Here is a 19,439-nt window from a genome sequence, read left to right as displayed (position 1 = left end):
TTTCTTTCTTTATTTGTGATTTATGACCTTTTAGTCATAAGTGGTAAGAGACTTCAGACATTAGAATTTATATCTTAAACATTATCACATTTAAAGGAAAATTACTTTTATTTTCAGGCATTGTGATAAGTATACAAACAGCTTCATAGTATGAATTAAACTAAAGTCAAAATTGTAGGACTATATGCTAACAGTATGATGTGATTTAAGCCCTAGCTTAATTCCCATATGTCAGACTGATGTCCAGCATACTTGATAGTAATATTACCAACATTTGAAACAGGTTTGTGTTTTCTTACCTCCTGGATGGGTAAAAAGCCATCAACATTGTTCATACGAGGCAAATGAAAAGACTAAAAGTTCAAATTTCAATGATAAATGTTATCACTTTTAGTTTAGACCTGGAATAATTTAAAGTCTTGAGAGGTAGTGTTTCATAAGCTTTAGCTATTCTAATGGTGCCTGAAAAAAACAAACCTAAATGTCTCAGACAGGTTCTTCGTAGAGCAAATAAACAATTACAATCAGGTAGAAAAAATGTTTACAAATTGCATTCTATAATGTAATCAACTGTTTTGTACCTCTGTAGGAAATCAGAAATTTTGAACTTAATTTCTCTGTTAACTTATCATTCTAGCTGATCACTTCCTCTTCTTACCTCCAGGTGGCGCAACTATAATTTAAAAACTTAAAAAAAGAGTGTCCTGATACAAGTTTTTAAATGATTAGTGTATAGTTATAGAGAATGTTTATAAAAACGTAAGTGGCTTTATCTGATAGTTAAAATACTAACCCCCGTTTTACAAACAAGGCTTAAGCCTAGTCCTGGACTAAAATGTAAGTCTGAGCTGTTTCAACTGAAAGAAACTTGCCCTGACTGATCTTAAAATATATCAGTGCCTTTGTTTTATCTTTAGATGCACACCAGTAATGTTTTTTTTTTTTTTCTGAGGCACGTTTATAAAAACTACTTAAATGTCCTAATTAAACTATGGCCTAATCCTGGCTTAGTCTAAACCCTGTCTGTGAAACCAGGCCTAAGTGTCTGCAAACTTAGAAGGAATATATAGTATACTTACTGCATGTGTGATGATCACCACAAGGAATAACTGAACTAAAACTAGTTCCTCTGTGTTAAGAAACCAATAGGAAATGTATAAAAATAAAAAAATTAAGCTTATTTGATAATTCTAGTAAATGTGCTTCCTGTCCAAAGTTCTAGTAATTTTTTTTTGTCTGTGCCTCATGGTGTAACCAAAACTGTCATTGCTTATAATTTAGAGTCTTTCTTATCCAAAGCTTACAGTACACTTAATTCAGAGACAGTCTTCATAGCTAGTGCTTTGCACAATTACAGGGAATCCAAGTAATGTTCCAGTTTATCATTCAGTCTTCCAGGTTTTATATCTGCAATCCTTGGATATCCAGATCTTCAACTTTAAGGCTATTATTTAAACCATTAATTGATGAGATTAGCTGTCGTTAAACGTCCTTCACATTCGCATTCCAGTTCTCTCCAGAAACAGTACAATAGGATCAATTGGACAGGAAGTCAATTGATGCCCGCACCAGTCGGCCGGTTACCACATCAACAGCTGTGACTTTGATCTCAGTGTCTCCAAACTGCATCGTCGTGCGAATCTCCCTGCGTTCAAATGCTGATCCTTTATTGTTATCACTTGCGCTAGCTGCCACTGCCCCTGACTCAAGCAGGTCTAGCGTGATGGCACCACACTTCCTTACCCCAGGGTCGGTAATGTAGGTTACGTCATCAATGTCACTGCAGTAGATGTTGATGATGATCTTTCTTTGTCCCATTCTTGCTGGAGTGTAGCTCCGCCTCACCACCTCTCCCAAGGCCACTGATTGATCAATGCTTACAAAGCGGTCCAGGATGTCAGTGCACCATTCTCGGCCATCTTTTATGAGAAGCTTATCACGAGGGTGTCGGCCTGCCACAAAGCGGTTCAAAACCCCAACACCGTAAGTTAATGGGCAACGGCGTACATGGACAACAGTGGGGTCTAGACCGAACAGGACTGCACCCTTGAGGATGGTTAGACCTACGTCATGTGGAATTATGATACGGCAGTTTCGCCCTAGTGCATTTTGTGCCGCACGTTGAAGCATTGGCGACTCTGCAAATCCTCCAACCAAGAAGAGAAAACGCACACCTTTTACTTCCTCCTTCTGCATCAGGTTCTCTGTTAGTGTGAGAGGAATCGATAAGACTTTAGAGAATTGACCACCAATCTGTGGTTTGGTGTTTGAGAGAAAATGTGTCTTACCAATATGTTTTATGATGTTGTTGATGGTCGGCTGGAAAAGCTCATTCATGGCATCCGCAGACAGCCTCAGCATCCCTTGAGATGACCACTTTATAAAATTCATACTGACAGAAACATTACACATTGTTAGAGACATACATTTTCAAAGACGTAATAAAGCCCTCAGTCAGTCAGACGTACTTGCTCTTGCGCAGGGCAGTCTCCACACTCTGCCCTCGGTGTTGCTTGTAGAAGTCAATGAAGGAAAAGGGCAGTGAGATGTTTAATGAGTTGGCCCGGCCAGGAGCTGCTGTGCGCTTGCGGGCTTCAAATGCAATGGTAAGGTCCACCCAAGCTGCTGGACGCTTGGCTTTAAAACTCTCAATGAAGTCAGCCCCAAAGATCTGGCACAACATGGCCTCGAAGGCAAGATCCACTCCAACTGCTCCATAAGGACCCCCTGAAAGAGAAACATGTACAGTATATGTACCATCAAAGATCCTGGATGACCAAACACCTGAGAAGAGATGATGGCAACACCTCAGAGGACCACGGAGGATGCCAACCCTCAGACAACATACACAATTACCAAGTTAAGTCTGTCATAACTTAAATATATTGGGTTTCTTCTTCACATATGTATGTGTATATATGTGTGTATGCATGCATGTGTATATGTGTATATATATATATATATATATATATATATACAGTATTGTTCAAAATAATAGCAGTACAATGTGACTAACCAGAATAATCAAGGTTTTTAGTATATTTTTTATTGCTACGTGGCAAACAAGTTACCAGTAGGTGCAGTAGATTCTCAGAAAACAAACAAGACCCAGCATTCATGATATGGACCCTCTTAAGGCTGTGCAATTGGGCAATTAGTTGAATTAGTTGAAAGAGGTGTGTTCAAAAAAATAGCAGTGTGGCATTCAATCACTGAGGTCATCAATTTTGTGAAGAAACAGGTGTGAATCAGGTGGCCCCTATTTAAGGATGAAGCCAGCACTTGCTAAACATGCATTTGAAAGCCTGAGGAAAATGGTTCAAGACATTGTTCAGAAGAACAGCGTACTTTGATTAAAAAGTTGATTGGAGAGGGGAAAACCTATAAAGAGGTGCAAAAACTTATAGGCTGTTCAGCTAAAATGATCTCCAATGCCTTAAAATGGAGAGCAAAACCAGAGAAATGTGGAAGAAAACGGAAGACAACCATCAAAATGGATCGAAGAATAACCAGAATGGCAAAGGCTCAGCCAATGATCACCTCCAGGATGATCAAAGACAGTCTGGAGTTACCTGTAAGTACTGTGACAGTTAGAAGACGTCTGTGTGAAGCTAATCTATTTTCAAGAATCCCCCGCAAAGTCCCTCTGTTAAAAAAAAGGCATGTGCAGAAGAGGTTAATTTGCCAAAGAACACATCAACTGGCCTAAAGAGAAATGGAGGAACATTTTGTGGACTGATGAGAGTAAAATTGTTCTTTTTGGGTCCAAGGGCCACAGGCAGTTTGTGAGACGACCCCTAAACTCTGAATTCAAGCCACAGTACACAGTGAAGACAGTGAAGCATGGTGGTGATATGGGCATGTTTCTCCTACTATGGTGTTGGGCCTATTTATCGCATACCAGGGATCATGGATCAGTTTGCATATGTTAAAATACTTGAAGAGGTCATGTTGCCCTATGCTGAAGAGGACATGCCCTTGAAATGGTTGTTTCAACAAGACAATGACCCCAAACACACTAGTAAACGAGCAAAGTCTTGGTTCCAAACCAACAAAATTAATGTTATGGAGTGGCCAGCCCAATCTCCGGACCTTAATCCAATCGAGAACTTGTGGGGTGATATCAAAATGCTGTTTCTGAAGCAAAACCAAGAAATGTGAATGAATTGTGGAATGTTGTTAAAGAATCATGGAGTGGAATAACAGCTGAGAGGTGCCACAAGTTGGTTGACTCCATGCCACACAGATGTGAAGCAGTTTTAAAAACTATGGTCATACAACTAAATATTAGTTTAGTGATTCACAGGATTGCTAAATCCTAGAAACAAAAACGTTTGTACAAAATAGTTTTGAGTTTGTACAGTCAAAGGCAGACACTGCTATTTTTTTTAACACACCCCTTTCAACTAATTGCCCAATTGCACAGCCTTAAGAGCGTGCATATCATGAATGCTGGGTCTTGTTTGTTTTCTGAGAATCTACTGCACCTACTGGTAACTTGTTTGCCACGTAGCAATAAAAAATATACTAAAAAGCTTGATTATTCTGGTTAGTCACATTGTACTGCTATTATTTTGAACAAAACTGTATGTGTGTATGTGTATAGTAGAAACTTAATTTACTGTAAAGCTGCTTTGCAACGATTGTATCGTAAAAAGCGCTATACAAATAAACTTGAATTGAATTGAATTTAGGTTAAGGATACATGGCACTAGATTTGCATGCTCACCTCAGTTCGTTTCAGGTCCTAAACTAAATTGTTTGGAATAACTGTGATCAATCAGGACAACCTGATTGTCTCTGGAGTGAAATAACGGCATGGCTAAAGTCATCACTCAAGACTTACAAGATTTGATTTCATTCTGACTATGGTAATCATGATTTTGCCTAGTAGGATATGCTCCCAGATCAACAGTTCTTGGAAAAGCAAGTCTTAACCCTGACACCAACTTTAACCATTAACTATCCCTGAAATCAAGTGGGAAATGATAGACTAATAAGAATATATGGGTCGAGGAGGGACAATTTTATGTAGAGATTAGCTACAACACACCATCGTGGAAGTTTGTAGTGATCCTGAAGACTTCGATTAGCTGGTCCAGGTGTGTTTAATTAGGGCAGGAATCAAACTCTGCTGGAAGGTGACCTTCTTGGAGCAGGATTGGACAACCCTGCCCTAAACCTGTAGTATCTGAGAAGTTGAAGTTTGTTGTCCCAATGATGTGTACTTGAGATGTCATTGGATGGGTGTGTCTGTGAAGTCCACAAGACTGTAGGGTCCCCCCAAACTTGAGATCTTAGGTTTCAGATGGGTGCTTGCATGCGCTCTTGGTCTGTCTTTTTGCCAATCCCACACAAACACATCATTGCAAACACTACCTGGCAGTCTATGTTGTATTACGTCACCTAAGTGTGTGCTTTGAGGAGGAGTGACCGCTTGATGGCAGTTGATCCAGGAACAAAATCATGCAGTGAATTGAACTTGGTTATTCATGACTGTTCACTTTAGCCATGCATCATTTCACTCTAGTCCTGAAGATCTGTGAGGTGAAAGTCTTATTGGAGGTAGTTGTATGTGTGTGAAGGAGTCAGATTTGGTTCTCAACTAACCTGAGGCTTTGTAAAGCTCCTTCAGAGTGCCCTGTGGCTGCTCAATCTGATGCACCGTCAGATCCACTGTCCCACCACCACAGTCTGCCACAATGTACCGGTCACCTTTGAGAATACACACATTCAGCCATCGGTTTCCTGCTTAGTAACTGTTACCAGATTTTTGAAACAACCAGACTTGTTTAAATAACACCCTTGTTCTTGTCTCTCTGACCTGCTGCAGTCAGGAATATCTTTTACCAAACAGCCTTCAGACATTTATGATACAGTCTGAGATAGCTTGGCTCCTGCCAACTGACTTAACTCAACTACACAGGAGTAGAGAGAGGAAAGTGTGTTTCTTGTTTGTTTACAGTGGTGTAATAACTCAGTTTCACGGGAAATGGCCTCCTCTTTGTGTGTCGATACACGTGTGCATCATTAAGAACTGCAAGACACTATGAGAAAGCAAAGGAGATCTGTATTTTGAGTATTGTGTGAGTTAGATTGTAATAAACTTGAACCCTCTCTCTCTCCAGGAAACATCTGGAGCTGGAGATCTGATTATTTTGACCCTGCACCTTGTCATTGTGCCAGTCATGCAGAGAGCACTGCACGCACACACACACTGCAGCCATGCGCTCAGACTGTGCAGCCAGTAATAACATACCATGATTGCTCCATAATGAGCGTCTCTTACACATATGCAAAGCAATTAGAGTCATATAAACAATATTATATACACATAAGGAACAAGAGAGTGTGATGGGGGAAATCATATTTTAAGAATGGAAGATTTCATCTAACTTGTCATATAAAGTAGCTCATTACAATACAATGCTGAAAATCATTAGGCTACTTTGGAAAGTATTATGATTTTTTCAGTTTTGCTTGCTTGTTTGAAATCTTGACAATATTTTCTGTTTTGCTGGTCTATTTGTGGCTACTTTAAAGAACCACAAATAAAAAAGACATTCATGTGTCTTTATTAAAGCATCTTCGTGTTTAATTTGTCACAGTATCGACACTCTATATGGCCGACGGGTATCAAGATGTCTGTTTCAAACATAGTACTATGTCTGAGGACAAAAGTCTTCTATCCAAAGAAATTTAAATGAATATAAATATACATAATAGAAGTGACAATGATGATCTAGCTGTGATGATAGCTAGATGTGTATCTCCATCTCTCACCTGTCTGCATCTCAGACCATAATTCTCCAGTACCACTCTCCACCAGAAAAGTTCGGCTATGCCTGGCTCTGCGGAGCTGCACGCGTGCTGAAAGACAGATTGTTTTCCTTTAATCTGTGAATCACTCACACATGGCCAGCATTAATTAAAACCTTATCACATTAGAGCCAATGAACTCAAAACTCGAGCGAAAGAGAGAGTTAGAGATTGCAGTTACCTGGATCAATAACAAAGCAGCCTGCTAAACAGACCCTGATTTAATGAACCTAAAGACTTTGTTTATAAAACATGATCTTTGAGATGTGAGCACAATTTACTTTAAGTATTGCTCTTATAGCTAATAAAACAGGCTTGTTTCATGGCTGTAGTTTTATAGCGGGTGCTTTTAGTGAATAACGACCTGCTAAACTAAGAATGATCTCTGCTTCACTTTTGGGGTTACTAAGGCTATACTGGTTGCTATGTTTCCTGAGGAACTCTTTTTATGGACTGAATTACTTGTAATATTTACTTTCAGGTACAGTCTGTGAACACTGGAGGACAGGCTGCCTTACATTCCCACAGCTTGCACCAAACACACAGAGAAGAGAAAACGTAACCACACTTTTGGGACAATCTGGAACCCATTACAATGTGAAACAACATTTGAAACAAGACAAAGACAAAGAGGAAGAAGTAAAAACAAACCAATTTGAACTTTAATTACTCTAAAACCCATGTGATTTGATACAACAGAGACAGATAAATAATGTGTCCATGCAATGTAAAACCCGATAATATGAAAACATTTGTTGAAACAGATTACCTCAAGACATTAGATTAAGTCAGTAGAACTTTACAATTTCATTTTGTGCTACACAAACATGTTAACTTCAATTTAATCAATTGAATAAACTAACTCATACAGATTGTTTGCAAAAATATTTACCTTTATGGTTATATGCTATAAAATAGACTCAACTATGGGCACATTTGTATCATAGTTTTAAGATCAGTACATAAAAAGCAGCAATGAAAAAGAAAAGAAAAGTCTTTTGGGAGATAAAGGTGCCGAAGCTTTTCATTGATTTCCATTGGCAGTAAACATTGTCCAATAGTAAAACATGTTAAATTTTGGAATGTACATATGCTCACATACTTCTGAGTAAGTAAGTAAGCAAAAATGCAAGACAGAATGAAAGAACAAAAGAAATCATCCAGGGAAACTAGTGTAAGCAGTCAAGAGGAGGGTGAGCTCATGGTCCGCAGCATCTTGTTCCAATTATGATGTGAAATGTGTGTGTATGAGTGTAAGAGTGTAAAAGCAGGGATGAATAATAGTGTAGTGTATACAGTTTTTTTTTGTGTATATAAATGTAAAAAGAGTGTTTGTAAAAGAGTACCATTTTATCTTTTGTCAAGCCCTGATAAGAAAAAGAGTGTCAATCCTTCAAAGAGGTTTTTTCAGCTCTGTGACCTTGGGGGACACTCACACCTTCAAGAAAATGTCATCTCTCTCTTTCTGTCTTAACCTAAACCACATGCCTTCATACTCACGAAGACCCATTTGGTTCTGAGTCTGACCCTAATCTGGCAAACTCCGTGCATAAACCCGCACATACCCACAGAAAGCAAAAACAGTTCTCTGTTTTCAAAGGATGAAAAACAATCCTGTATTCCCTATGCTTTAGGCATGGTTCCCATTTAATGTTTATAGAGAAACGTTATACACTCAAAGCAAGAGATCTGGACTCCTTCCCAGGATCAGTCTAAGAGCTAGCGATATTGTATAATGCTAATTGGTTGAGAATAAAAAAAATACTTTTCTTACCTTGCCTAAAACTGGAATCAAAAGAGCGGGACCCATCCAAATCTAAACCATTGGTTACTAGTCCTTGACTGAGGTCAATGACCTGGTGTAGACGGAGCTTCCTGCAGTAGATGGATGCAGCCTCTGGTTCGAGAGCTATGAGGAGCTGCTCAGGAGAATCCGGAGTCACTAAACCTGCCTATGATAAGATCAAAAAAACATGAGACTTAATTAATAGTGTTTGAGTTAACATTGAGTAACTTATTCTAAACACTAGTTCAGTATCAAGTGTTTCCAAGGGTGAGTTTAGTTCTTGAATGAATCATTGTTTTGAATAAATGTGACCCTGCCTGTGAAAACCCAGCTAAAGTCTTTTTTAGTTTTTTTGCGATTTACTGTTTTCTACATAAAACCATCCTTCATAAGGTAAAGAGCATTCTGTGAAAATGTAACATTGATATCTTTAATATCGATTGAGACCATGTCAAAGATTGAAATCATAGTGTAATTAATGGTTGAAATCAAACTCTGATGCTTGTTGTCTCATAATTAGATTTTGAGACTTTAGCCTGGATTTCACAAAGAGGGTCACAAATCAGTTAACTGAATGATTTGATGATACAGTCACTTTCTGATTCCTGAATGAATCAGTGTTTTCAATTAATTGGTTGAGTAAATAATTCACTGACTCATATAGACAGTAATTTGTTTTGTTCCTAAACAAATCAGTGTTTTAAATGAGTGATTCAATGACTCGCTCATATAGAGAGTCACGTGTTTCTTTTCCGAATGAATCAGTGTTTTGAACAAATTGGTTGAGTGAGTGGTTCAATGACTCACTGAAATAGACAGTCACGTGATTCTTTTCTGAATGAATCAGTGTTTTGAACAAATTGGTTGAGTGAGTGGTTCAATGACTCACTGAAATAGACAGTCACATGATTCTTTTCTGAATGAATCAGTGTTTTGAACAAATCAGGTAACTTAATGATTTAGTGAGTCACTCATAAAGACACTTATTGCCACCTACTGTGTGATGATCCCCATCTGAAAAATCCCCATCACTAATACACCAACTGATACAAGTTCATACCAGATGACGCAAGCACTATTGGGTTCTTTTGACTTGGGACAGTTATTAAACCATAGCAACGCCCACCACCACCCACAACATTATAGCAACCAAGTAATAATTTGCTAAAAACACTCAGAACACCTTGCAACTGCATAACAACACCCTGGCACCCACCCACTACACTCTAGCATCAACTGGCAATTTTTATGAGCAAGTACTGCACACATTTTTATCAGAAAATCTGTAAGCAATAAGCACAACTGGTAGCAAGGTAACCAAAGTAACAGAAGAAAAGGTATCCACACATTTTCTATCAGTTAACTGAGTTATGATGAGAGATGGTGGGCTGCCTCATTCCCCCTCTCATGCTTGGCGAGGACAGGCGTGGTTTCCTGTGTTTGTGTGCTGGTCTTTTGCGTTGTTTAACCTCTGTGACACTGCAAAGAGGAAATTAACCTGCCTTACCTCTAGGAAGGCATATAGAAATAAAGATCTGGGGCTACTAGAACAAATACTGTTTTGACATGAGCCTGTTTAAAATGTAGAGCTGTTGGTTGGTTGGTTTGGGTATAAATGCAGGGAGATTTCAGTGGTCTTAGAGTTTCAGCAGCTGGTAGTGATTGAATCAACAGCATTTGTTCTTTTATGGCAATAGCTGCACTGTTGATTGCTGTATGGCCTGAGATGTATATCGTGCCAAAAATAATCTTTGTGATTGATTTCTTAGTGTTTTGCTCATAGGAAAATTTACATTTCTGCAATACAGTATATTTCACACAGGCAAACACACACATATATAATGGATATCAGGTTATTATTCCCTCTTGGTGCACTATACCTTTCACACTCATACAAATGTCTTTCAGTGTTCCCGTTTACTGTGTGTGTGCAGTGACTTTTGCATTCTTTTTATATACGCACATTTCCTGAACTTCACTGGGGGGCTGCAGGACGTCATGTTCAATGTGGGAGTTTGCATTTGTGTATGTGTGCATGAGAGAAGAATGAGAGAAAGAGAAAAAAGAGAAAGAGCAAGAAAGTGAAAGAAATTTGAATGTGTAATTTTTCAATTTTCTCAGATCAGTTATCCTAAATTACCAAATATGCAGCTTCTCGCATGAACTGCTTGGCGGGTTGCCGCCACACCGCAGGAACAGTGATGACCCATCGTACTTCATTACCTTCCAACACAGAGTAAGACTGGTCCTTCACCTCCTGAAACACACACACACACACACACACACACACACACAAACATTACTACTTTTCCTACTCTTATCTAAACTACATTCCACAGATAACATTTTCATACGTCTATTAGTTATTGATATCCTTATTTCTGTTCCGCTCTAAAAAGTGCCGTGATGTGTTGTACTCATGACCCCCATGTATGGCTGGAGGTCTGGGCAAAATCTACATGTTAAAGTTTTCCCACAAGCCTTCAGGGGCTCCAGGAAGAAGGAGGAAGAAGGTTTGGGTCCAGCCAAGACTGACTACAGATTGGCCCATAACCTCCACCTCCCCCAACCCCCACTCTTCACAGAGACTGGATGTGTTCTTGTATGAGTGAAGGAAAAGTGCATCCTGAAAGATTTGGACCGAAGCCACAGCACACTACTGCTCTACATTATACTGGTGGTCTGGCCACAGTCTGGCCCTGGAGGGGGATTTAAGTTGCACAACTAAAATAGGCAACAAATGCATAAATAAATAAAAGTCTAACCAAGACAATAACAGCACTTTAAAAATGTTTCACAAATGTTCAAATAATTCTTGAGTAAGCAAAAGTAAAGTATAAAGAAATTATACATCTTTCTAATAAAATACATTTTATACATATTGGAAATTCTGTATTTAATATCCATTTTATCTCCAAACCTCTTGTCATGTAAGGTTGTTGGTATATGCTGGAGTCTATACCAGCTTGTTGAGCCAAAGCCTATATTTAATATGACAGTGGCTATTTGCACTAAGTGTAAATAGCGATAGAGTCTATTTACACAAATAGCAATAGACGATTTACACTATGTGTAAATAGCGATGGATGCTATTTACACTAAGTGTAAATAGCAATGGATTCTATTTACACTAAATGAAAATAGTATTTTTTAGCGATATGCAATTTACACTAAGTGCAAACAGATTCTATTTACACTGTTAAAATAGCAGTGCTATTTATACTATTTATTGCAAATAGTGGTAATTATCTGCAACTCATAGTAGGCCTACATTATAAAACAGTATGCAATAAGTGAAAATCACCTTATTGGGACAATAAAGCCTTCCCTATACCTACCCTAATCCTACTTTATTTTCAACTTTTTGATTATTTCCTTCATTTTTTTTATTGAAAATAAATGCCTTTCTGATGTGATATGGTCTGAAAAAGATCTGAGATCTGAAAAGCGAGAAAAAAAGTTTGGCAAAAGGTGGATTCAAGCTCACGTCGGAAAAACTACAATACACCTTTTACCTTCTTTTGTAGTATCTTTTGTCATCAATCACACGTTGGTGGGCGGAGTTACTATAAATAGCCTCTGCCAACAAGGTGGGCTATTTGCACTTAGTGTAAATAGACACTCCGATTTAATATATATAATCTGTACTGCATATATTACAACAAAATGTGAAAGTAAACTGGTTGGATTGTTGTCCATGATCAATGGCTCAACTTGAATTACTTAGTAAAAATAATATATATTTTAAATTTAAAAGAATTAATAGAAATAAAAGTAAAGTTGTGGTGGTAGAGCAACAGTTTACCCTACAATCTTACAAAAATAGTGCAAACGCTTGTCACTGGGGCAGTACCCTCATAAGGCATTAATATGTACCCAGATACTAATAGGTACTCTTTAGATACTAATATGAATCCTTAGTGTATTTGGCTCCTTTAGGGGTTGAACGTATCCTCCTTAACTTTTGTTGAGAACTTTTTTAGTTGAGTGTCTTTGTGCTACTTTGCCTCTCTTTTGTGTGTTTATGTTCACCTTTAAAGCATGTTCTCTGAAGAACCTCAAGGCGTGAGCAAACACCTCAATAGCCCGGACTCGTCTTCCACTAACAGACTCCAGCTCGGTCTCCATAGTGAGATCCTGTAGAAAGTAAGAGAGTCTGCTGCAGAAATTCCCACATAGATGTGACATACACTCCCCTTATGCTCTGCTTAAGACAGCAGATGTGTTTTTTGACGGTGGTGTGATTATACCTTATGACCCATGCTTGATCCCCCTAAGCTGAGCAATATATCAAAAACATAGTCAAGATATGATAGATGCTCTGCTTACACTAGTGCTGTGGATTTTCATTTTGAATTTGTCGAAGTAGAGCCAATGCCTGGCTTCCTCGGGGTCAATGTCATGATAGCTGTCTCGAGCTGCAAAGCCAAAACTGTGGAACCGGAGGTCAGGGGTCAGTAGTAGACAAGTTGGACTCTTCTGATTGGCGACACCAGGGTCACCACCCTCCCACCGTCTGTTAAAAAATTAAAAAGTAAGGAGAAATGTAGGGTAAGAAGTGGATTGGGAAGTTATAATAACTTCAGGTTAGACAATGTTTTTGTGCTGATATCATAAATACCTCATCATGTGAATGGTCTCAGGATCTTCTGTGAAACTGAATGCATAGCCACTGGAGGTGGTGCCAAAATCTATAGCAACAACCACAGAAAATGGACGAGCCACACGCGGTCTAATCTCTGTCCGCTTCAGAGAGAAAGGAAGAAAAACAAGGCAGACAAAAAGAAAATAAATCTATTGCCTTATCACTTTTCCAAAGGTTGGCTTTACAAAACGTTCTCCCTTGTATGGAGAGTAGCTGACCCCACCTTCTCCCTCTTTTCTCTTATCTCTAGATCATTTCCCCGACCTGAGATTTACATTGAGCAAACACCTCAGAGTGGATTGTATCATGTATAATTTTCAGGTTATGATCATATCACTATATTTCTTTCAGTCATATATTGTACTCATTTGTGTGTAAAAATGTGAAATGCAGGGCAATGTAACGAAGAAAAGAAATGCAAGATCTAGAGGAAATTTATTTTTTCTTTTCACTTTTTAGAACACTGTGTCACATGCATATTGGAAAGGGGGGGGAAAAAAGCTCTTGGGATACGTTTTTAAAAAGTTCAAAAGAATCATGAGTTTGGCGTTTAAAGGCATTAAAAACAATGGAAAAGCAGCACTGTGGAATACAAAAAACATGTTCCACTGGGACAGGGCTATTGGCTCAACCAATGGCATGAGTTTGAGTCCGGATTATTTGATGTCCAACCAACGGCAGATCAGGTGAGTGTTTAAGAAATCTGTTTGAAATTATTCTTACAATTCCTTTTGTGACACTGTAGCTGCACAGAAATGACACACTTCACCTTTAAGTGATACAGGAGTAAGTCGGCTTTCAAACAAAACATTTTTGTGCTGCCTCAGATTGCAGTGCAATTTGACTGGAGGATTAGTTAATGATAGTGCTGCTTTAAACCAACTGACTGAGTGCTAAGTAAAGAAGCATAATTGCATATTTCTGGTGGTACCACATCCTCTTTCAACATTACTATAGTTTAAAGCATCTGATTTTGGCATTTAATCCGGTTCTGAGGACAATGTTTGTCGTATAAAGCACTACAGAGGGTGCATGGTCTGTTGAGATCTTACTGGAGAGGGGGATGGAGTAAGTGGAGTGATATTGCATTCATTTCTGGAAGGGGATGGAGAACCAGATGGAGATGTAGAGGCTGATCTATCTTCACCTGAAAGAGAATGAATGAGAGATGAAGGAAGAAATTCTATAAGTCTTTAACTTAGTACGTTGCTCATGTATTGTACTGGAAAAGGCATGTTCGGAGCTCTTAATTGTGGTTGAGCAATTAAGAGAAATCAAGAATTTCTGGAAAATTCCATGTTGGCTGGCTGGGCATTTAAGCCCAAGAGGCATGTGTTTACCAGTTTCAGAATTTCCAATGGATGGTTTTCATTGGAAAAATACTGCACCGTGGATCACATTAGAAGCTTGTATATGCTGATTGACCTAATACCTTTATAAAAGAAATGGAAATACATCTAGCTTACTTCTCAGACATATTTAAAGTCATGATAAAACAAGTAGAAGCAGCAACAGATCTTTTCCTCTCTTTTGTGATGTGCACAATGGCTTATCAAAAAGGGACTTGGTTCTATCCATTGAACATTAATTAGATTTTGAGATATGGGCATTACATTTAACAATAGCGGCAGATCTGAATGCCAGCTTGCAGTTATTTGTGGGTTTATGTCACTGGAATTTCAAGTTATGACATTTTTTCTTTTTTAAATTACAGTTAAAAAAAAAAAAAGTCATAACTTGCACTGACAAGGAAATTCAGAAGCAGAATTCCATAATTCCTAATGTGGTCAAATTTACATATATTTTCCAGAACAGAATGAATTCCATGGCGAATACTTTATTAACATGTAGTGATCCCTCCATTAAGGTCGCTTTAGTATGCCTGCATGAGCACACACTTAAACATGGGTGGAATTTACTCAAGGGTATGACAGGAATGTTATCGACGTGTACAGATATTCTCAAGAGTGCAGAGCGTAGATAAGAGAGGGTCACACCCCTGTACAGTATTGTTGATGGAATAGACAGGAATTACAGCAAAATTCCTGTGGAAATACATGTGGATGACCACAGCTTTCTATTCAGCTGTGCATTGTTCTACATGTCTTCTGTACAGAAATTTTGGTTATATACTGTGCAAGTAGCTTATATAACCTACATGGCTCCTTAGGATATTATACGGATATGATTTCCTCAAGTCTTAATTACAGTATCAAATCCCAAAGAATAGGTTTAATGAAATGTTACCTGGCACTTGTAGACTGTTGTTATTAAGCTGAAGGACGTCTGCCATTGTAGAGGTCACAGGGCTTCTACAGCCTGGGAGGTGAAAAATAATTAAATAAACTTTTTTTTTTTTCCTTTTTTTTTATTACAATTGAAATAATGTTCTTTCATATACAGAATGAATACTATAATATATTTGACTACAAATCTATATTTTGAATTTCTATGTATTTTCTCAAACATTATAATAGGTCATCCCAGCTGCAACAACAAAATCATGACATGATGCTGGTGGGTGTGTATTAGTCATGCCGTCTCACTAGATTTTAAGTTTCCCAAAGCTCTTGTTGGGCTCTGTTTTCCTGACCAAATGCCAATCTGAAACTGGGGAGAAACACAATAAACACTGAAATGTGTTAAGTAAATGTTGTTAAACTATAGTCTGCTATAATACAAGTACTTCAATTCTGTGCTAAGTTACAAAATATTGGATTTACAGCTATTTCTTTTATCTGATGGACACAAAAGGGAAAATGTGGTGCTTTCTGAAATTCAACCTCATGCCCCCCTACCCCCCAAAGTGTTCCATTCCCCCCTATTTTCCCCATCTAATCTTTTCTTTGGACTCTTTCCCATTTTCTTTTTTTTCCACTGTTCATTTCAAACCTTTTCAGTGCTTGTAGATGCAGGGTAAGAGGGAAGCAGCATTCCCTTGACAGTGTGTGTGTGTGTGTGTGTGTGTGTGTGTGTGTGTGTGTGTGCGTGCATGTTGCTCAGAAGAGAAAAATGGTTTTGGAAAAGGAGAAAAGGTGGCGAGGGTGAGGTAAGGGGCCTCCTACAATGCTTGTTTAGTAAATGGATCTGACTGAAATATACTCCCCAGATGCTATCTGCACTGTTCTTGGACTAGTGCAACAAAGAACATGGTACCACATTTTGAGCATTTCATGGCACTTCACTTCAAAGAATATTTAGTTAGGCTTTGGCAGAAAAGGTAGAAATATAAACACAGCTAAACTTTAAAATGATTGAACATTGAAGTTGAATGATTTCAGATGATAATGAATCATCACTGCCTCTCCATATGGTTTCAGACACACTTCATATAGATTACAAATGACATCAAAGAGACCTTCTGGCACTGTCGTTTGAACAAAGAAACATAATATATATGATCCATATCCCAGTCACTGTAAAATGCTGTCTAGTCAGAGTTACTATCATTAACTAAAATTAAACAACAAAAACATTTTCATTACAATAAAATGAAATACTTACAAAAAATTGTTTAGTTTAATCGAGATATTAAAAGCAACAAACTGCTAAAACTTAAATATTCAAATGATAAAATATTTCAAATGAAAATATTAACAAAAACTATAATAGTATATCAGTAATATTGAAATAACGCTGTCTAGTAATGTACATCAGTCCCTATTTATATTCCACCATCCATCAGCATCGACTGCCACCAAAAATAATTTCAACTTGTACCTCAGTTTGTTGAACACAAACACACCTCCTGCTTCCTAAAAAAGCTTTCTAGGAAAATCCTCCGATTAATTTCCACCCTTGAGACACAGCGACACAGTAATATTTGCAGAAGCTGAGGTCAAGTATGACTCACCCCTTTCCTACTACATTATAATTATAGTCATTTTAAAGGATGTGCAAAGTCATATTTTAATGTCTGTCAGGTAAATACGGTAAAACTGTCCTCTAAAATCCCATTTGTCTTTTTATGTCATACTAAAACATCCTTAAATCACCTCTCTGGAAAGCCCCCATCAATCCCACTCCTGTCAGTCATCACGCTGCACCTGATGCTGGTCCCATTTATCACATTTCACTCTGTTCAACTTTCTACTCACCCTTTTGTTTAGGATGTTCTATTGTACCCTGCCTGGGGTTGTTCAATCCCCAAAGTCCAGAATCCCAAAAGAAACTGGATGTTTCAGTAGCAGAGTCCGTGTTTCCCAACAGAAGATTCAGCCAAATGCTTGAAAGAAGAAAAGCGCTGAATGTTTGGTCCAAAGTAGTTTTAAAAACTGCGCAGATCCAAAGAATATTCCTGCGACTTTCTTTGTTTCTGTATCCAGCAGTCAATCCCACATCTGCTGTGGAATGTCAGGGAGGAATGGTTGAGAGAGCCGCACGCACACACATGTACAGGCACTGGATATGAAGGTTGCTGTAGTGCAGGGGGAAAGGGAGGGAGGGGGATCTGACTTCATACTGACACAGATTCAATCACTGTGTATCGGTGTGTGTTTGTTGGATTGAGAGAGAGAGAGAGAGAGGAGAGGGTGGGGAGTGTTTGGAGTGGCAGCGTGCACTGATTAAGTCATCCGACCCCCCTTCTCCTGTTCCCCCTCTTTTCCTCCTGCCCACCCCCTGCATCCAATTCTTTCTTCTTCCTCAGCTTCTCTTCCAGCTCAGTCTTTTTTTCTTTCCTTTCTGTCTTCTCTTCACTCTCTGTTTCATTTCTCGCTGTACCTCCTTTTCACTCTTCAAAAAACTTTCATAAACTGGAATGATCTCGGCCAGTTTAAAATTGTTCAATATACAAAAAAGCTTCATATGAATCCAGCTCATCTGTATTCCATTAATCTGAACTGCTTGTTGTAAATGTTCTTGAATGCACACTCAAGGCCACTATTCTAACAAGAAACTCACACACGCATAAACAGAACAGTGCTGCTCACGAAAAAAAGTCATGGTCACGATTCTGGGGTGCATTATGCTGTCGTTTTTGGGAGCTAATAGGTGCTTCTCCTTTAGTACAAACATATAAGAGGTTATAACTCACAAATGTTTGATACTTTTAGTTAGGGGTTTGTTCAAATACCTAATTGTAAAATAATAATAATAATATTTTATGTATTTGTATTATAAACTAAGCTGAACTAAACTTAAATAGAAAAAACTTAAATGACAATTAGAAGGGGTGCTTTGGCAATGACTTAACTTAAGTTGAAGTGCTAAAACCAATAATAATAATAGTGAAATAATACTAAATAAAAAACTAAAGCTAAAAAAGCTTAAAAAAACAACAAAAAAGTAAAATAATAATAATAATAAAACTTAACATTGCATGACACTAAGCTTAAAAAATAACCTGTAAAGTCACATAAAACATTCCAGTGTATATAAGTGAAAACGAAAAAATAAGAAACAAAAAGAAAAACAGCTTTTGTACAGTTTTCTAGAAGGAATGCCTCTTTCTTTATGTTATGAAGTATTTTACTTAAAAACATATTTTACTGTAAAGCTATGTGTATTTCATTGTTAAATATACATTTTCACCTCAAATGTATGAGGCAATTTATAAATTTATGGTATTAAATTTATACCATTTACTTGTAAAAGTAAAAGCAAGCACCACTACTACCCTAGTAAAAAAGTAATATATTTAAAATACATTTATTTCATACTATGTATAGTTCAAATCTATTAACATATTTACTGACGTATTGCTCGAGACTTACTGATATAAAAATTATAATTACACTTTACTGGGATTACCTGTGCGAAGTGCAAATTTCTTATTATTAAGCCTAAAATATGTTTTAATGTCACTATTGATGAGGGTTGTATGATCTTTGAATAATATCGGGCTTTAAATGCAAGATATTACCTAAAGTATACTTGCAATAGTTCCACTTTAGCACAATCAAATATACTTCAGTATATCTTTAGTTGGACTTCAGCATCTGCACAATTAAAGTACATTAAGTACAAAATGTTTTGCAATAATTTAGCAGACTTTAAGTATACCAGTTTAGTATACCAAAAAAAAAAAAAAAACAGAACAAAAACAAAATTGGCAGGGTATTTTTATTAACCACATAAATATGTAAATGTATTTGTAGTATACTTAGCACAAAATAAATGTATTTCAAATAGTACAGTCAAATAAAGTCAAATACTCAAACAAAATTGTGCATATCAGAAATGAAATGT

The 19,439-nt window shown here is 37.6% G+C and overlaps 1 protein-coding gene across 2 annotated transcripts; it reads right to left on the bottom strand.

The window, feature by feature from the left end:
- Positions 1 to 4: 4 nt before the first annotated feature.
- hspa12b (heat shock protein 12B) lies at positions 5 to 17,680 on the bottom strand. 2 transcript variants are annotated; one of them, XM_058782221.1, is made up of 13 exons: positions 17,348 to 17,680; positions 15,498 to 15,569; positions 14,303 to 14,397; positions 13,227 to 13,351; positions 12,935 to 13,121; positions 12,638 to 12,742; positions 10,746 to 10,862; positions 8,594 to 8,771; positions 6,784 to 6,870; positions 5,611 to 5,715; positions 2,469 to 2,727; positions 2,289 to 2,392; positions 5 to 2,204 (listed from the first exon to the last, which is right to left on the bottom strand). In XM_058782221.1, the coding sequence occupies exons 2-13, from the start codon at positions 15,541 to 15,543 to the stop codon at positions 1,537 to 1,539; spliced, it is 2,076 nt and encodes a 691-aa protein (XP_058638204.1). In that variant the 5' UTR covers positions 15,544 to 15,569; positions 17,348 to 17,680; the 3' UTR covers positions 5 to 1,536. The 2 variants fall into 2 exon arrangements, with proteins under 2 accessions (XP_058638204.1, XP_058638205.1); XM_058782222.1 differs by lacking the exons at positions 14,303 to 14,397; positions 15,498 to 15,569 and having other exon boundaries at positions 17,348 to 17,679.
- Between the last annotated feature and the right edge of the window lie 1,759 nt (positions 17,681 to 19,439).

The sequence above is a fragment of the Onychostoma macrolepis genome, chromosome 07 (assembly GCF_012432095.1).
Source record: "Onychostoma macrolepis isolate SWU-2019 chromosome 07, ASM1243209v1, whole genome shotgun sequence".
Classification (NCBI taxonomy): domain Eukaryota; kingdom Metazoa; phylum Chordata; class Actinopteri; order Cypriniformes; family Cyprinidae; genus Onychostoma; species Onychostoma macrolepis.
The sequence above is the reverse complement of the archived record's forward strand: the minus strand, read 5'-3'. Positions and strand labels throughout refer to the sequence as shown.